Here is an 18,081-nt window from a genome sequence, read left to right on the forward strand (position 1 = left end):
CTTCATCATTGGCCATGCTAACTAGCTTTAGCATTTATGACAGAGTATGCTGTAGTGAAGCATCTGTAGCCTATCAGAGAGCAAAGTGGCTGGGGGTGAGCAGGAGAGTGATTGACAGCTGTAAGACCCTCCTCCTGGCTTTGATTGGTTGTTACTGCAGTAATACACTGAGTGGTGCGGTTAGTACTGGGAGCACTGAGAAAAGGCAGAGAAGATCAATTTTTTTTCTTCCACAGATTGTCTGTTATATATTATATCGTCAAAACAACTATAATTTTAACAAATATGTAAAAAAAACTTTTTTTAATAAAAGTTATATCCTGCAGCTGATCTGTTCTGCCCCCTGCTGCAGCAGATGTTCTAATCTTTGGCACGTTGTTGTGTTCAGCGGACGCCACAGAGAAGGACTTGTCTGACCTGATCTCTGAAATGGAGATGATGAAGATGATAGGGAAACACAAAAACATCATCAACCTCCTGGGCGCCTGCACTCAGGGCGGTGAGTGCTGAAGTCTTTAAATGGCTGGGTTATGTGGGGAGAGTTCTGCTCATTAACCAGCGTGTTCTCCCCTGGATGTGTCACCGTGCCCTGGATCAGGCCCTCTGTATGTGGTGGTGGAGTATGCGTCTCAAGGGAATCTGAGGGAGTATCTGCGCGCTCGTCGACCCGCCGGGCTGGAGTACTGGAGCGACCTGCGGCAGGCTAGTCTGGGGAGTCTGGAGATGAGGGAGCTGGTGTCTGCTGCTTACCAAGTGGCTCGAGGAATGTCTTACCTTGCTTCAAAAAAGGTCTGAAAAAATAAAACAGTGTCACATATTGTACATGTCTAACACAAACAAACAAATAAAATAACCTCAGAATTTGTCTAGTTCAGTTTTTGCTGTAATCTGTAGGCTGTTATGTTTCATCATTTGGTTTTGTTAAGTAAAAATTGATAGTGTCCTGCAAGTTTTTACAATTGCATTACATAAAACATCCAACCTGGTGAGACAAAGTAAAGAATAAAATGCAGCATTGACAATGGCATCAACCTAGAGTCAGACAGAACCGACTTCCTGTCAGTTCTGTCTGGTTTTTTGTGCTTCAGTTAGTTTAACTGGCTAACAAACCTGTGAGCTTAACCTATAAAGCCGGGTTCTGAAGGATGACTCTCTTTCCCTCCAGTCATATTCTGGAATGATTTTTTTAAATAATAAAATAAAAGTTGTGATTTCAGCAGTCACTCACTGGTTCTGTTTTGTTTCAGTGTATTCACAGAGACTTAGCTGCCAGGAATGTGCTGGTCACTGAGGACACTGTGATGAAAATTGCCGACTTTGGCCTGGCTCGAGACATCCATCACATTGACTACTACAAGAAGACCACTAATGTAAGCCTGACTGTTTAAAGGAAGCTTGTTGTAGATTTATTAACAGTATGACCGGATGCTAATGTGCTAATGTGCCTGCAGGGCCGGTTACCCGTGAAGTGGATGGCTCCTGAAGCGCTGTTCGATCGGATATACACGCACCAAAGTGATGTGTGAGTTACCTACTACGTACAGTAGTTTTTCTGTTTTATGTCATCCTTGAAATTTCTCATAAGTATCAGTGCTTTCAAGCTTTTTAAAGCCCAAAAATCGGAGCAGGAGACTGGCGCAAATCTCTGCAAGGCATGATTGTTGTGTGAAAGTTGGGGTTGGAACTTAAGTTAACCCATTAAAAACTGAACACAAATAATCGCTTTTTAAAAAAAGAATTACCTACAAACATCCCGAGCTGGAACCTTTGTATTTGTTTCTGGTACGCCATAAATCTGCTGCACAAGCGACATCCCCAAACAGCAGTGATGGACAAGCAAAGCCGCTGCTATTGGGCCTCTAGGGGTTAATTTTTTGCTTAAAAAAAAAATCTGATTGGAAGCTAGAAAAGACTATTGCTGTGTTCAAGTTTTGGTAAAGAAAAAACTAGCTTATCAGCAAAGCTATTCAAACCTAAAACAGCATATTGATGCTAAACATGTAGCAGCTAATGCTAATGTCAACGACCACAGTCTACATTTCTAAAGAAGCTCCATGAATGATCAGAGCTTCCTGAAACTCTGGAAAACTGAATGAATAACACAACAATAAATATCTTTGTTGTTCAGCTCATATGTTTATTCAATAATTTAGCACTATAAAGGGTTTTTGAATTTCAAATTTAGCTTATTTTATCAGTTAATGGCTAAAATTGCATTCAGTCATCTATGTTTGCCCAGCATTACTTTTCCATCAGATAATTTCTCTGCAGGGTTACGCTTTTCTAAACCTGAACTTCAGTTTGCAGTTCAGTCTCTACATTCCACGCGTTGACCCTATGTGCTGCTGTTGCTGCTGCTGCAGGTGGTCCTTTGGTGTCCTGCTGTGGGAGATTTTTACCCTGGGAGGCTCTCCTTACCCCGGGGTCCCCGTAGAGGAGCTCTTTAAGCTACTGAAGGAGGGACACCGCATGGAAAAACCCTCCGCATGCACTCAGGAGCTGTGAGTGCATGCACACATTGACTTTCCTCCTCCTTAACTCCATCTGCAGATGTCCTAAGACAGCTGTCTTTATGATTTTTAATATTTCAGGTATCTGATGATGAGGGAATGCTGGCATGCTGTTCCAGCACAGAGGCCCACCTTCCAGCAGCTTGTAGAAGACTTGGATCGAACGCTTTCCAATATGGCCAACCAGGTAACAAACTTACAACTTTGGAGGGATTACTGTTTATATTCATCTGCAGTCGGATTTATCTGAATGGTTTTTTTTCCGGGATGAGAAGGATTACACAGCATATAGTTTCAATGATTTCTAAATGTAACACTTGAGTGTAAAAGTTTTCTTTATTGAATCCAAACTCGGTCAAAATTACATATGCAGCCTCAAATACAAACATATTCACCTACATTGTTTTGTGAAGTGCACTGAAGGTCATAGGGTGTATTTTAACCTGATGAGGGAAAAGATCTTTTAACTTTGGGGTTGATAATCATGATCGGATGCGGCTGGTCTTTTCTCTTCATAAATACAACAAGAGCTGTCTGGCCATTGGTCACCAACTCGACCAATGGCCAATAGATAGGAATGTTGTAATAACTTGTCAAAGATCAAAGATCTGTAGATTTTTTTAGAATTAGAAAAGTTGATCACAGCTAACAAAATAACAAAAACTAAAATTGATAAAACATTTTCAATAAGTGAACTAAATAAGAGCAGTAATTAATGGGGAAAAACTATTAATTCATAATAATAATAATAATAATAATAATATTATTATTATTATTATTATTATTATAATAATAATAATAATAATAATAATAATAATAATAATAATAATAATAATAATAATAATAATAATAATGATTATTATTATTATATAATTAATAAATAACTGGAATTATATTGTGCATTTATAAAATGAAAACATACTGAAATGATATTTTTAATGCCCTGTGTTTTTGTGTTTATGAATCTATTTGTTAGCTTTTTGAACTGATAGATTTTTTTCCCATACAAGCAGTTTACATCATCTGCCGATAAATTACAGTTCTCCATCCTCCTCATGGTGGCTCTGATGTTAGTCCACAAAATGGTGACAACAAAGGTTGGGAGAAAACTCCAGAGTCAGTTCTGGAATCAACGTTAAGCTTTCAAACATAAGAACTCTTTACCAACTGTTGCGTATGGTGGTGTTAGCATGATGCTGTGGGACTTTTTTTCCTGTAGGTATTACAGAAAAACTTACAGAAAAGCACTTTTCACTTTGTGACTTTATTGTCGCAAAGTAGTGACAATAACTTAAAATATTTACCTTCAGTTTCTTCATCTTTACTTCATCCTTTACAACGCAGCCTGTTCTGATTGGTCAGTTTATCTGACAGACAAGGCAGAATGTAATGCCTTGTATGTAATTTTGTCTCAGTTTAAAGGATTTCAAAGCAGCCTCTTGCATGATGCTTATGTGTCGCCTTATTAAAGTTGAAAACCGGCTCTAACTATTTGCCCATACCCTCGCAGGAGTACCTGGACCTGGCCGTCCCTCTGGTCCAGTACACATCGGTCTGTGGCTCTGCCTAGCCTCACCGTACTTCGTCGGCATCGTTCTGGGAACGTTTACTTCCTGTTTCCTGTGCAACCCGGTGCAGCCTCAGATGAGGCCGCCGGGCAGAGCGACAGACGGAGCTCAGTTGAACCGTTTCACTGCTGTGTGATGTAAAGACCAGCTGGACTGAACTGGACTCCCTCAGACAGGAAACGCAGTGTCCTGCTAGGACAGAAGGACAAGACGTACCTCAGACACTGAAGTAGGACATGTGTCCTGTGTGTCTATAATAATGTACTCCGTGTGAATATTTTACACATTAGTCTGTTTCATGTTGAGTATCTGTCTGGTTGTGTTACAGTGACATGAAGTGGAATGGATAGAAAAGGGGACAGCAACATGTTTTGATAAATCTATGTAGCTATTATTCTTTATTTGTACAGATGGATTCCTGCTCCTCAGCAGAATAACGCATCACGCATAACATACTCTCAGAAACATACTTTTTGATTTATTCTGTTTGTTTTCTGTAAAAAAAAATAAAAATACATATTGCACTTATTCTCCATGGGCTGCTACTGTTAGACAATGAGCTTTAAGTTTAATGTAAAATAACTAAAGAACAGTATTAAAAACAATATTAAAAAGACGTCAAACTGATGCTGAAAAACATGTCTTGTTTTCATTTTTCTTCATTTAACCTAAAGCTAAATATGAGTCATTGGAGTCATTTCCTTTCAAATACCAAAAAAAAATTTCTTTAATTTCATTTAATTTCTTTCTATTGAGCTGGTTTATGTAGACTGTGCTCAACTGGAGACTAAATGTGCAACATTTGTTCCATTTCCAGCTCTGGTTCTCTTTCATGTATCAAACAAACCAAAACCTTTGAAAATCTGTTACCCTCCTCCCAGCCTGTGGTGGCGCTGCACCAAATCCACAGAAGGAAGCAACACAAAAGAACAATCTGAAGAAGACCCTGACCCCAACTTTCATCGCAAAATGTAAACAAGAATGGAGTGGTGTCAGATTTTAGCATTTGTAGGATTTCTCTTTTGTCTTTGATAAAAGATCATGAGCCATTTCTCTTGTCAGTGCTAGGCTCATTTGTTTGTTTTGGTTGTATTTACCCAGAATGCCCTGCTCGTCTTCCCGCCTTTTGAGCGGTCTCCGATCACTAGAGGTGTGCGGTACTTCATATTTTGGTATCGATCTGATAGCAAGTACCGTATTTTCCGCACTATAAGGCGCACCGGATTATAAGGCACATAGAATAGACGCTACAGTTAGGGTTGCCACCCGTCCCATACAAATGTGGATGTATAATAATAAAGAAGTGGTTCCCGAGTACTTTATATAGTAGGCTGCCCCAGTCATGGACCTTACCACACGGGCCACGTTTTATTGGCTAATGCCCATTTTACGTCATAGCGCGCAGCTACCACATGCGTGACCGTCTCACAAACACAAGCTACAGTAGTAAACACATGCTAATGTACATTGTGGACTAGCAGACCGGCAGAACGTTTTTGCGTCAGGACTCGAAAAGAATGGCTCTCCACTGTCAGTGGGGAATCTGCACAGGCGATGTCAGGTATCCTGATCATATTTGTGGAACTAAAATTCACAGATTTCCAAAATCTGTGTGCACGACCGCATTTGCAGCTCAACCGTCATAGGATCAATAAGAACAAAGTAGTGTCTGCTGGTGTAAGTATTATTGCTTTGCTTTCTTTGTGTTTAGTGAATGACAAAAAGAAAGTCAATAATAAACACATCCATTATGAAAACCTTTTAGCCATGAACAGCAAAAGGGCAGTACCAATACAACTTCTACATCCTGAAGCCTGTCTGTTTCAGCCTTACGATAGCTGAACAGATCAATATGCAATGTGTACCGTATCTGACATACATTAAAGATTTTATTTTACCTGAAAAGGCTTTTTACTACACTGTAATCGTGTTAGCCACGCTAGCACCGAGTACCGTGCCTAGGCCTAGGCACACTCAAACATTTGCCAACAACAGAAATCACTAATTCAAAAGTAACCCTCAAAACCATGAATGCCCGACTTACCCAGCCTTGCAAGAACAATAGGCATGAGCGATCTTGTTCACAGCTATATTTATGCTGAGTATGTGAGGATCTGCTGTTTTCCTCATCAACCGGTAGCATTTAGCTGTGACACGCACAATGTTGGAGGCATCGGGTGGCTAAAACACTTTGATGTCATCCAAAAAAGATGACATGAACTTGTTGGTTCCCCTGTCCATTGTCGTGGCTGATATTTTTTGAAAATCCGGCAGAAATGCTACGCTAATCGACTCAGAAATACTCTGCAGAGAGTCAGTCAAAATGAAAGACGCCATGTTTACATAGAAACTAAGCACCGCGAGGCTCTGCTTGTGAGACATGTAGTCACATGGGACTTTCGAGGGGTGTTTCTGGGCGGAGCTTGGTAAGGTCCATTGTTTCACTCACGGTGTTGGTGTTGCGATATTGTGCCCAACTGCTTTCTGGGTAACACAGACCAACCGACACGCTGCCACCGCAGTCTCTGTCTCTTCCCCGCCCCCCCTCCTCGGTCGGCGAGGAGAGCTTTGCGCGACTGGGCCGGGTCATGGCCGGACGATGGTCAACCTTCTCCGTTCGCGCACAGCATGTTCGTGGAGAACGTGGTGCTAAATGACCTGCAGACGACCTGATTATCAGGTCCGTAGGTAGCTAGGTCAGTCAAACTTTATTAACAAACCAGCATTCTGATAACTATCCCAGCATGCACCGCGCGCTTCTTCTTCTACGGGCAAAATGAAGTCGGCGGCTGCTTACCGTAGTTACTAGACCTGTTGTGGCTCAATATTGGTCCATATATAAGGCGCACCGGATTATAAGGCGCACTGTCAGCTTTTGAGGAAATTGAAGGTTTTTAGGTGCGCCTTATAGTGCGTAAAATACGGTAAATACAGAGCCACCATTCACCAATAACATGAATATCGATACTTTTTATGTAAGTTTGATATAAAATCAAACTTCTGACTGTTAGGTGTTTTTGTAGTTTTTGCTTTTAAAATTCTTTGTAAAAACCTGGGACAGAATTTGGACAATATTTACAGGCATCCACAAAATACTTTTATTAATGATAAACAGAAATGTTGTCTTCACATTGAGGATGAGATGATTGATTCCACACCATGACACAAAGCGTTCCACCAGATCTCTGCCTCTTGTCCATCTTTCATAAGGACTGAATATTATCTGAATATTTTTGTAAGTTTTGGCTTAAATTTTCTTTTATCAATAAAAGGAAAGCAGAAAGCAAACATAGAATTGCACAAATTGACATTACAAAAATTAGTTTGCTTAATGAAAACAGACCAATTTAAAAAGAACTCACATTTTTTCATAACAGATTTTGTGGTAGGAGGAGATGTTTTTTGTAGCCACATTAAAGTAGATGTACTTAGGGATTTTTATTTTTTTTTTTGCATTACAGGAGTCATATGATCAACAGCCGGATGTTACTACTGGCTAAAACTATGAAGAGGAATGGAAGGAATGTGATAGTTTATTTATTTATTTATTTATTTATTTATTTATTTATTTATTTATTTATTTATTTATTTATTTATTTATTTATTTATTTATTTATTTATTTATTTATTTATTTATTTATTTATTTATTTATTTATTTATTCAGATAACGTGCAGCTGGTTCCACCAGATCTCTCACAGCACCTCATTGTTCATAAAAAGTTATGTGTCACTCTAACCTTGTTGAATCCATAATTCTTCTGTAAAATTGCAGTCCACAATTTCCCCAAAGTGCTGCATACATAGCAGCTCCTAAGGAACCTGGGCTTGTTGCTCCAGTGCTAGTACCATGGCGGAATTATGAAGATATTTCAAGTAACTGTTTACATCCATCGCTGCCATGAGTTTTAGTGACTTGTGTGTAAAAGCTTATTCATTTGTGATTTTAATTTCATTTCCTATTTAATAGAAAATCTGCAATTGTGTGTGTGTGTGTGTGTGTGTGTGTGTGTGTGTGTGTGTGTGTGTGTGTGTGTGTGTGTGTGTGTGCGTGTGCATGCGTGTGCATGCGTGTGTGTGTGTGTGGTTTTTTTGTGAATATATAGACAGTACGTTTGTGTTGGAAACACTGATGATTGTTGTACAAGCTGCTGTTTGTGGTGTGGATGTGATTCTCAGGAATAAACTTTGAGGGATTTTTACCTTCAGCAGAAACTCTCTCAATGTGTGTGTCGGCCCCAAGAAGGTGAATTGAAGAAGCAGAGTTCCACTCAGGACTCATCATCTATCACACAGTCCGTTTTTCATCTAACTGCTCTGCGTCTTCTCCCTGAAGATTGTTAAGTAGCCTTTTTGTAGCTCCACACTTTCTTTTCTCCCATAAAGAGGAACGTGGGAGATCGTCCATCATGTGCTCCAGTCTGTGACATTTTATTTCCTCGGCAGCTCCTGGCCTGACAGTCCACTGCTGTGTGTTTTAAGCTGCAGCCTCATGCTGAGCTCTTCTTCCTGGTTGCTGCAGTCCTGGCATCCATTTCATCCCTCAGAGCTCTCAGGCTGCCATGAAAGGCTGAGTTACTACCAGAGGAAGTGCTGTGGCAGGAACCTCAGCAAACTATAAAACTGAGACATGTTTGGAGGAATTCAGAGTAAAATAAGTCCAAAGTAAAATAGCAAAAATAGTAAAATTAACTGAAGTTTGTGCAATGTTCATGTGTTTTAATACGAGGACAGCAACAATAAGGTGTCTTAGCATTAACTGGAAGATCATGTTTATTCATGGGAACTTCTAGTTTTATCTCTACAAGATGAATATTTCATTTTTGTTAAATATCACAGTGTTTTATAGTTTGGTGCCCTGAAAAAGTTTTGAACTTTTTCACATTTCATCACATTGCAAGTTGAGTAGGTTTTGTTGTTTGGTTTTTCAACATTTCACTGGCACTTGCCATGGATTGTCAACTGAATTCGGGTCTAGACATTGTGCAATGTTATGGTGAATGGAAACACAGTCAATGACAACCCCCCCCCCCCCCCCCCCCCCCCCCCCCCAAAAAAAATAAAAAATCAGCAGTGGGCAAATATGTTTCACAGCAATGAAGTTTCCATTTATGGCAGAACCCAAGTGGTACCTGAATAAAGACAAGGACTAAAGCTAACAATAAAGCTCCTCTGCCTTCTCCCAGAGGTCAGGCTAGTTAGCTTGGAGACCGACAGTTTTTCTGTAACAGTAAGTTGTTTCTCCACCATTAGCCAACTACATGAGATTGATTGACAACACTAAGACCCTCCTCCTGGCTCCGATTGGAGGCTTTTGGTCGTCAGACGACATTAGCAGCTCAGGGAGGAGGTGGAGGACATTGATCTTTTCACAGATTATTCATCTCTTATTATACGGTGACACTTCGTGACACTTTTGACAGATACAGTGTGTGAAAAAAACAACATATTTTTATGAAAGTTACATACTGCAGGTTTAAAGTTGCTGTGCCTGCCTGCTGCCCTGAGGACGTCAGAGTAAAATGGGAGATGTCTCATCCGGACTTTGTTTCCAGTGAAATCAGGAAGCTTTAACTGGTTCCATGATGCTACTGAGCTGAGTTACACTTTAACTGGAACAGCTCAGTGTCCCCGCAGCCTGAACTCTGCTTCATTAGTGATACTGTGGCTCCCATCACTTCAGTGAACACGCAGAGCAGCCTGCTGTTACACTGATGGGATTCCTGGAAACGCAGCTGCCCACCTTCCTGTCAGCAAGCCCTGGCCCACGGGATGGAAGGAAAGATGGACGCCCCCCCAGGGAAGAGCGGGGGGTAATGGGCCATTACATGGTGGTGAGAAGCCATCATGGCTCAGTTGTTGCCTATGGTTACCGATGGCTGAGTAAGCACCGGCGTGGGGCCACTTTGCACCTTCAGGTGTGAGCCATCTAACCAGCCCAGACAGAAGTGTCACACATTTCTTCTTTACACACGTCACTGTCAGGGCAGCTGCATTTCTTTATGGATTCAGTTAAATTAATTTGTGAGAAATATTATAAATGTTCATCCAAATATATATTTTTCTGTCTCTGGTGCAATATTCTTACTTTCAGAGACACTTGGGGGGGGGGTTACCTGTAGGCCATAATCGCTAACATGTAAAAAAAAGGAATAGTTTACTCTTTAATGATTCTCTATTAAATTACCTTTTCACTTTCTGAAATGACTGGCAAAAATACTGTACTTTTACACAATATTTTCATTTCTTTTAAATGTTCTGATGTTCCCGGGAAGCTGCAGAGACACTTCTAAAGCAGTTATGTTTAAATAGAAGGTTAACAGAGTCTGTGATGTACAGACGTCCTTACATAAGAACATCCACAGGTTTTAACAGAGAGACAAAAATTAAATGTCCGAGCAAAAATTCATGTGCAGTGAGGTGACTGATACAGTCACACAGCAAAAAGTTGCTGAGTCATTTTTACGTAAAGGGATTCCAGCAGTGAATCGATTTTTTTCTTTGGCTTAATCTTTGTCCTATATCTTTTTTTTATATATATTTATATAGTGATTTCTGATTAAATCTTTTTAGAGTTTTCTACAGAGGAAGTTGACTTGAACAATGTTAAAAGTATAAAATCAGAAGAGATATAACTATATAATGTGTTTGTATAGGGGCTGCACAGTGGTGCAGTTGGTATAACTGTTGCCTTGCAGCAAGAAGGTTCTGGGTTCAATTCCCGGCCCCGGTCCTTCTGCATGGAGTTTGCATGTTCTCCCTGTGCATGGTGGGTTTTCTCCAGGTACTCTGGTTTCCTCCCACAGTCCAAAAACATGACTGTCAGGTAAAGTGGCCTCTCCAAATTGTCCCTAGGTGTGAGTGTGTGTGTGCATGGTTGTTTGTCCTGTGTGTCTCTGTGTTGCCCTGCGACAGACTGGCGACCTGTCCAGGGTGACCCCGCCTCTCGCCCGGAACGTTAGCTGGAGAGGCACCAGCAACCCTCCTGACCCCACTGAGGGACAAGGGTGTAAAAAAAAATGGATGGATGGTGATTGTACATCAGTCCTTCCTGAAGATGGAAATTGTTGTTTAACAACTTTTGCTTTATTAATACAAGAGGCTAATATTGCTCTAGATGTTAGAGATAATTTATATTTACCAACAGCCAGTTCCTTAAACCCTGGGAATTTCTTTTCAGAGAATACTGAGATCTGCAAACTCAGCACGTCCGTTAATACCTCATTTTAAAGGAGAAAACAATGTTAGGATACGCAATGACTGACAGTGAAACAGTTTGTACGCCATCTGGTGGCAGATGACCGCCTCGCCTCAGCTTCTTTGATAGTAAAAGAAAAGTGTTTAAACAATAACTGAGAATGTTGTTAGAGCATAAAGCTTCATCTTTATATGTAACAATAAACTGGATTCTGAAATATTTCTGCACAGTTTCTGGTAAAACTGAGTTGCAACATTTTTAAGTTTGAATTCTGTATGGTTAGAAAATGCAGATAAATGTGTGGAAGCTGTGCTCTTATTGACCTGTTTTAGCCCAAACATGGCTGACATGGAAAAATAATAAACCTCTTATAAACATAAGTTTCTTTTTTTTTGCCAGTGTGGATGTTGTAAAAAACATTCAGTGGAAATAATCCAGTCAAATTTATGAGTTTATATCAGCCCATTTATTTCTAATTTCCCAACAAACCAACTTGAATCCCACATTTTGACGGACATTTAAAAATGTTTTCAACATAACAAACAGCTTATAAAGTGATTTGTAGAGCAGTAAAACGAGGCAGTGAAAAGCTCCATGACCAGCATGAACGCCTCACCCTGCTTCTTATCCTCGGGCTAATTTAAACATACCACCATGGCAGCCTAAAAAATTTATTTAGGACAATAAATATCAATTGTAATAAGATTATAATGATGTAACAAGATCACATCAGTTACCTGGTGGATAAACTAAGAAAATCAAAAAAATCCCCCAATTTACAACACAACAATCATTTTTCTTCTGATCTTTGTCATCTACTCGTCAGCTTGGGCCCCTCCCTCGTTCCCCTGGGTGTCCGCAGATCTCTTGGCAAACAAGTGGGTGGGGTCGCGACCCCTGAAGCCGGGTTGGATGTTGAACACGGGCATGTTCCTCCAGCTGGCCGGGTTGCTGAATGCTGTGGAGTCAGAGCTGGGGGTGCAGGGCTTGTTCTGGACGAGCTGCAGGAAGCTCTCCATGTCGGGCCCCAGGCGGGTCATGACCCCGGTCCTCACCGTTGACACCGTCTGCTCGTCGCAGGCCTGCAGCGTCTGCAGCAGCGTGCTGTAGTACCTGTGGTTTCAGCAGACAATGCAGACTCAGGGTCACGAGGTGGTTTGCAAAAACTCTTCATGCCCCTTCAACTCTTCCAGTTTGTCAGGTTGCAAATGTAAACTTCACTGCGTTTATCAGGCGTTTTATTAGTCACGCCGACATTAAGTAGAGCAAAATTGTGAAGTGGAACTAAAACGATGCATTGTTTAAACATTTTTTTGAATTAATTAAAATATAAATATTGTGTCAATACTTTGCAGAGCCACTGTTTGCTACAATTACAGTAGCAAGTGTTCTGGTGTTTGCTCATCTAAAGGTCAACAATTCTGCCCAAAGTTCCTTACAAAACAGCTGAAGCTCAGTTGGCAGAACAGAGAAGCATTTGTAGACATCAGCTTTCATCACTGGCCAAAATACTCAACTGGATTTAGACCTGATGAGAGGCTTAGCACTGTCAATCATCCTTGTGTACTCGCTGTTCAATGTGGTAATGACGGAGAAACAACTTAAAGGTAAACAGTTTCTTCCATCACCGTTGGTAATGCTAACTAGCCTGACTGTTCACAACATTGTCTGCTAGCTGCAGGATAGCAGAGAGCAAGGGGGTGAGGGATGAGCAGAGCCATTCAAGATAGTGATTGACAGCGCTAAGACCTGCCTCCTAGCTCTGATTGGTTGTTTCTAGTTAGAAGCTCAATGTTTTCACATATCTGTCTCACACCGTACTTGTTTCGACAAATACAGTAAAAATATATTTTTTGTGAAAGTTTTATACTGCAGCTTTAAATGTTGTCTTTAAAGCAACATTTAAATGTTGTGTAGTTGAGCTTCACTAGCATAAGCCTAAGCATAAAACACAGCAGAAAGTACTTTGTAAATATGTAAAGTAGAAAACATGTTCATTGTATCACATTTTTCACACTTTAATTCCCTCCTGCCACATCTCTGAGTAGTTCTGCTGTCTGCAGTCTGTTATTTACATGGATCTTGTATGATGCTCACACAAACTGTGACCCCAACTGGCTAAAACCAAAATGGAGCTCCTCAGATTTGTGTTGTTGTGATTTTGTTTTGTAGTTTCTTTCTGTTGCCAGGCGCACATGTGAATAGTCAGAGAACTGTCTGCTTATGTAAACTCCTGTAACTCTTAACGCTACATAATGTAAATAAAACTGACAGTCATGCAACAAAAAAAAGATTTTAAAAAAAATGAACATGTGGAATCCGTTTGACCTTCATGAGTCTGGGGTAAGATATCAGATAACTAAGTTTTGCTCAGTATAGTTACAGTTGTGGCTTCATTATGCCATTACATGTTTTCTACGACGGATGTCAGAGCTCACCTGTTGGGGAAGTGAGTGGGAACCTGCACCACCTCTCCAATGGCATCAGGGTTTGTCCGAGCCACAGTGCAGATGTCCAGACTGCTGTAGCACTCCTCTTGAACCTTTGACAAGGTGGGAACAGAGTGATTGAAAAAAAAAAAAAAAAAACACTGTTGTACAGAAGTATAAAAATGGGCCTGATTCCATGACTGAAGTCGCAACACCAACTGTTTCAGGACTTTCAATTCCAGTCATTAGTTTGCATAATTGACCACAATATCACTCAAACTTTAAATCTAGTTCAAATCTAACATGCTGAGAAACAGGCAACATATCTTGCAAATGTGGCAAAGCCAGCAGCCTGTGGCTTACAAGCAAAGTAAATTTTAAAAAGGAACATATTGAAAAGAAACTTTTGTATGACTGCCAGTGATTTACCCATGATGATAAAAACCAGAGTCATGCTTCAGAGGACGATCTCACATCTACATTAACATTTCTGGGCCTACAAACCTCAGCAATCATCGTCTGGAAGATGTTACAGCGGCGGATGGTCTGGAAGACTTTGTTAGAGATGCCCTGGGAAATGCACTGCAGACTCTTCTTCACGAAGGTCTTACCCTGAAGAACGGCAACAGAATTCAGACTGAGACCCGGCCAGGTGAATGGGGGTTCGATACAGGCAGGGGCCGGGTGGAGGGACTCACTTCCGTGTTGAAGGTGGCCGCAGCATGAAGGAACAGCTCGCAGATCTCGTGCATCCCGTCTGTGTCGCAGGTGGAGTTTTCAAGGCAGGAGAAGAATCCACAGCCCACTGCCACGGCGCCGTTCAAACATCTGGCCACATCGGCTGCAGTGACACATTCAGAGGAGACGTTTTACAGGAGAACCACATGACAAACACACTCCACTTTAAATGTGTGGGTTGCTTTGTAGTCCCACAGCGACTATGAATATTCTAAATAAGCAGGCTAATCAAGTAAAGGTGGACATAATGAAAAACATTTCCAGACAAAGATGAACTTCAAGCTTCATGGTTTATGTTTCAGCTGCTACCTGCTGCTGCTACATTTCTTACAAGCCAAGATGAGCAAAACATTACGTTATGACTGATATTCTATATTTTTCATTGAGTTACATTCTCAAAACGATTTTTTTTTCATATGAGCTTAAATATTAAGCAATGTAAAACAGTGTTTTTATGTTTAATTGTATGAAGATACACTGCAAAATCCTCCAATGTATTTCAGTGTGGAAGTTAATACTGAGCAGGAAACTCAAAGTTTGCTCATTTCAGCACCAATGAAGTGTTTAAAAATAAGTGATGGATGAACAAAAGGTGCAAGAAACTCTGGAAGTGCTTATTATGGTTATTACAACTATTTTGTCTTTATTTATCTTATAAGACCTTGAAATTATTTCCACTGCATAACAGAGAGATAATCAGTGGATTTCTTATGATATCATAAGATAAGATATATTATGATACATCTTATTTGACTGCAGAGCTTCATCTTATTAGACCTATCCCTGACGACGTCCTCCTAATTAGAAAATAATACTGTTAATGTTTTTTTTACAAGTAAAAGGTGGAATTCTCCAGGCTGTGATATAAACTTAAACACAAATGTCAAACTATGAGTGAACTATAGGAGAACGGGAAGAACAACCAGAGGCAGCGGGTAGAGCAGACACTCACTCGGGCTGTTGGAGGAGAAGCGTGCCCGGCGGGGAGCGGCCTCCTCCGGCGGCATCTGGAAGCCCGAGGCGAGGCAGAGGGAGCAGAGGAGGAGGAGCGGAGCGGAGCGGCGCAGCATCTTCTTCTTCTACGGTGCTGATGAAGGTGAGGATGAGGAGGTGGTGTCTGGTTCACAGCTGATTCCAGATGCTCGGTCTTCGTGACTCCTCTAACTCCACAGTGGGTATTTATACAGAGCCCGTTCTGAGGGAACCAATCACAGCTCGCCGTTCCCACGCGGCGGTCAGCTTGTGGTTTATTCATGTGTGTAATTAACCCCCGCGGTTAATTGGATATTTCCACCCACAGCACGAGTTACGGTAAACTTTCTTCGGTGTTTGCGCTTCATAGAATACTTAAACATGTTCTCAACATGTAAAAAAATCACTACGAGGAAGTAATTAAAACAGATAAATCTCACCTGAGGAGCCATATGAGCTTAATTTAAAACAGTGTTTTCACTTCAGTTGGTGGATCTGATTCCTGTCACGTTCTCTGCGTTTCCTTTGAGGTGCGTCACAAGAAGACGTGACGTTCATGGGGAATGGAAGCAGGTGGAGGAGGATGGAGGAGCCAGAAATTTTACCCAATAAGAATTACTTTTACTTCGACACATTCTTACTTGAACAAGGCTTTGGTAAAAAGGCTACTGAAGAACTAACTGCTCCAAACATTTAATATTTAAAAACAACATCAGATGAACTAGTTGTGTAGAAATCCAGGTGTTTTAAGGATCAAATGAAAAATAATTCATACAGATGACATCATTACAAAACAAAATCAGGCAAAATAAGTTTTCTAAAGCAATTTATGTATATATGAAACTTTAACAAAAATTGCATGCCTGTGTGAATTTTTGGTAATTTGGTGAAGTTACTCACAGTGGATAAGGTATCCAGAAAATGTACTAACATAAGATCAGGAATATTTCATAATACATATGTAAGTAAAAGTAAAAAGTACAGCATAGTAAAAAACCTAAAATTATGTTTTTTTCCCCAAAGAGTTACTCAACTAACTGTAACTACTCAACTAACTGTAACTAGTACTCAACTCTGAAAGCAGCACTATGGGAGCCAGAACTCATAGAAAACTCCATTGCAGCTTTTATGGGGATAATTAGTTATAATGGTCTATTGCGCTCAATAACTGTCAAATACTGCCCAATCAAAAAAATAAATAGTAAGATAGAAGATGTAATAAGAAAAGGTTTTTATTTGGACCACAAAGCAAAAATAAATGTTCTTAAAGGAAACACACTGATTTAAAAAAAAAAATCCATAGTTTTTTGCTAAGAAAGTTTTGACATAGGATGAGGTGTAGTTTTCTTTTGTTCTTGTCAAAATTGGTTTATTTCGCAAAACTGAATTTCTTTGAGTTTGCTATATATGAACTATTTCTGATGGTTTGGTTCATTTTAACAAAGATAAATCTCCAAAAAACATATATATATCACTGCAAACTAGAGGTGTGTGACACTGAATGTTTATATGATAAGTAAATACAAATTTAAGTTTGATATAACATCACATAACACTTGATATAACATTTATTTTGCTTTTTTTATTTTAGTAATTGTGAATTATTTTGGCTATTGTTAGTCCATGTTTTTCCTGCTGAGACGGTGTAATAGAATAGGCTTCCTCAGTCTGTTTGAAGTTTACACAATCATGAATCCATAACATGACACCAGCCTCATCAGCACAGGCTTGACTTAGAAACATGTAAATCCATGAGACATTTGGACAAACAGACAAACATTTTCCTCATCAGTTGAATGATTTTATGTGTTGAATGAGTCCACAGGTTTCTGCAATGTGAACTGGAATTTGACATCCTGATTCATATCCTCAGTAAAAGAGATCTAATGATGGTAGAAGGGCTGTTCTTTATCTTTATGAACGTTTTCCACCTTTATGAATCCTGCATGTCTGTAAAATGGTTCATATTTAATTGCTGTTTTCAGACTACTAAAGTTTTTTGTTTTTTGTTTGTATTTTGGAAGTGAGGATCAGGACCCCTCAGGCAGTATTTGACCCCTTGACTACTTCTATAATCTTCTTCAGGAACTGATGCAGGACTGTTGTTTTTGTGTGTGAGATGTGGAAAATAGTGTGTGTCTTATCTGAGGGTCGGGTATCAGTGAAGTGTGAGATTTGGCAGAGGAGCTGATGTTTCCACATGCAGCCTGGTTTGACCACAGGAAGTTGTGAGCCGTAGGAAGCCCGGAGGTCAGCGGGCGCTGATAAGCATCACCCACATCCACCCACTCTGCTCCCATCTCAGCCAGATCCATGGAAAAACACCAGAGTGTTCAGAACCTGCTACGTTTCCTCAGACTGGCTCTGTTTTTAATCAAGATAGATCTAGTTTTCAGTGCTGGGAAAAGTTCTGTTGTTTTCACTTTTTTTGTTACCTTTGATGTATCTTCACAGATGATCTGAGTAAATACAAAATCAGATTTTCAAAGTATAAATTTAGTTATTAAGGGATAAAAGCTATCCCAACTAACTTCATCTTATATGTAAATTTAATTTAAAAACTAATCCTTTCTTGTTGAATAATGAATTATGATTAACTACATGGAGTATCTCACAAGCGTGACATGCATTTCTCACATTTTTGTAAATATTTTTTTAAAATCTTTTC

The 18,081-nt window shown here is 40.0% G+C and overlaps 2 protein-coding genes across 3 annotated transcripts in view; one reads left to right on the plus strand and one right to left on the minus strand.

The window, feature by feature from the left end:
- The window catches only part of fgfr1b (fibroblast growth factor receptor 1b), a 29,329-nt gene extending 24,624 nt beyond the window's left edge, over positions 1-4,705 (plus strand). For both annotated transcript variants that reach the window (XM_008423158.3, XM_008423159.3), the window contains 7 exons: positions 389-499; positions 599-789; positions 1,248-1,370; positions 1,452-1,522; positions 2,364-2,501; positions 2,592-2,697; positions 4,021-4,705. In XM_008423158.3, coding sequence (XP_008421380.1) covers positions 389-499; positions 599-789; positions 1,248-1,370; positions 1,452-1,522; positions 2,364-2,501; positions 2,592-2,697; positions 4,021-4,080 — 800 coding nt within the window. In that variant the 3' untranslated portion in view covers positions 4,081-4,705. The remainder of the gene's footprint in view (positions 1-388; positions 500-598; positions 790-1,247; positions 1,371-1,451; positions 1,523-2,363; positions 2,502-2,591; positions 2,698-4,020) is intronic.
- Positions 4,706-11,717: 7,012 nt separating this feature from the next.
- stc1l (stanniocalcin 1, like) lies at positions 11,718-15,693 on the minus strand. The gene is made up of 5 exons (XM_008423160.3): positions 15,394-15,693; positions 14,402-14,544; positions 14,208-14,315; positions 13,713-13,816; positions 11,718-12,387 (listed from the first exon to the last, which is right to left on the minus strand). Exons 1-5 carry the CDS (start codon positions 15,509-15,511, stop codon positions 12,090-12,092), a joined length of 771 nt encoding a protein of 256 aa, XP_008421382.2. The 5' UTR covers positions 15,512-15,693; the 3' UTR covers positions 11,718-12,089.
- Positions 15,694-18,081: the final 2,388 nt, after the last annotated feature.

This window comes from Poecilia reticulata, chromosome 12, assembly GCF_904066995.2.
Source record: "Poecilia reticulata chromosome 12, P_reticulata-male-v2, whole genome shotgun sequence".
NCBI classification, from domain to species: domain Eukaryota; kingdom Metazoa; phylum Chordata; class Actinopteri; order Cyprinodontiformes; family Poeciliidae; genus Poecilia; species Poecilia reticulata.

Excerpts from the sequence above, each read along its gene's own strand:
- stc1l (XM_008423160.3), bottom strand. The coding sequence starts at position 15,511 with ATGCTGCGCCGCTCCGCTCCGCTCCTCCTCCTCTGCTCCCTCTGCCTC. Across the intron at positions 14,545-15,393 it reads CTTCTCCTCCAACAGCCCGA|CCGATGTGGCCAGATGTTTG; the intron begins GTGAGTGTCTGC and ends GTGTCACTGCAG. Across the intron at positions 14,316-14,401 it reads CGGCCACCTTCAACACGGAA|GGTAAGACCTTCGTGAAGAA; the intron begins GTGAGTCCCTCC and ends GCCGTTCTTCAG.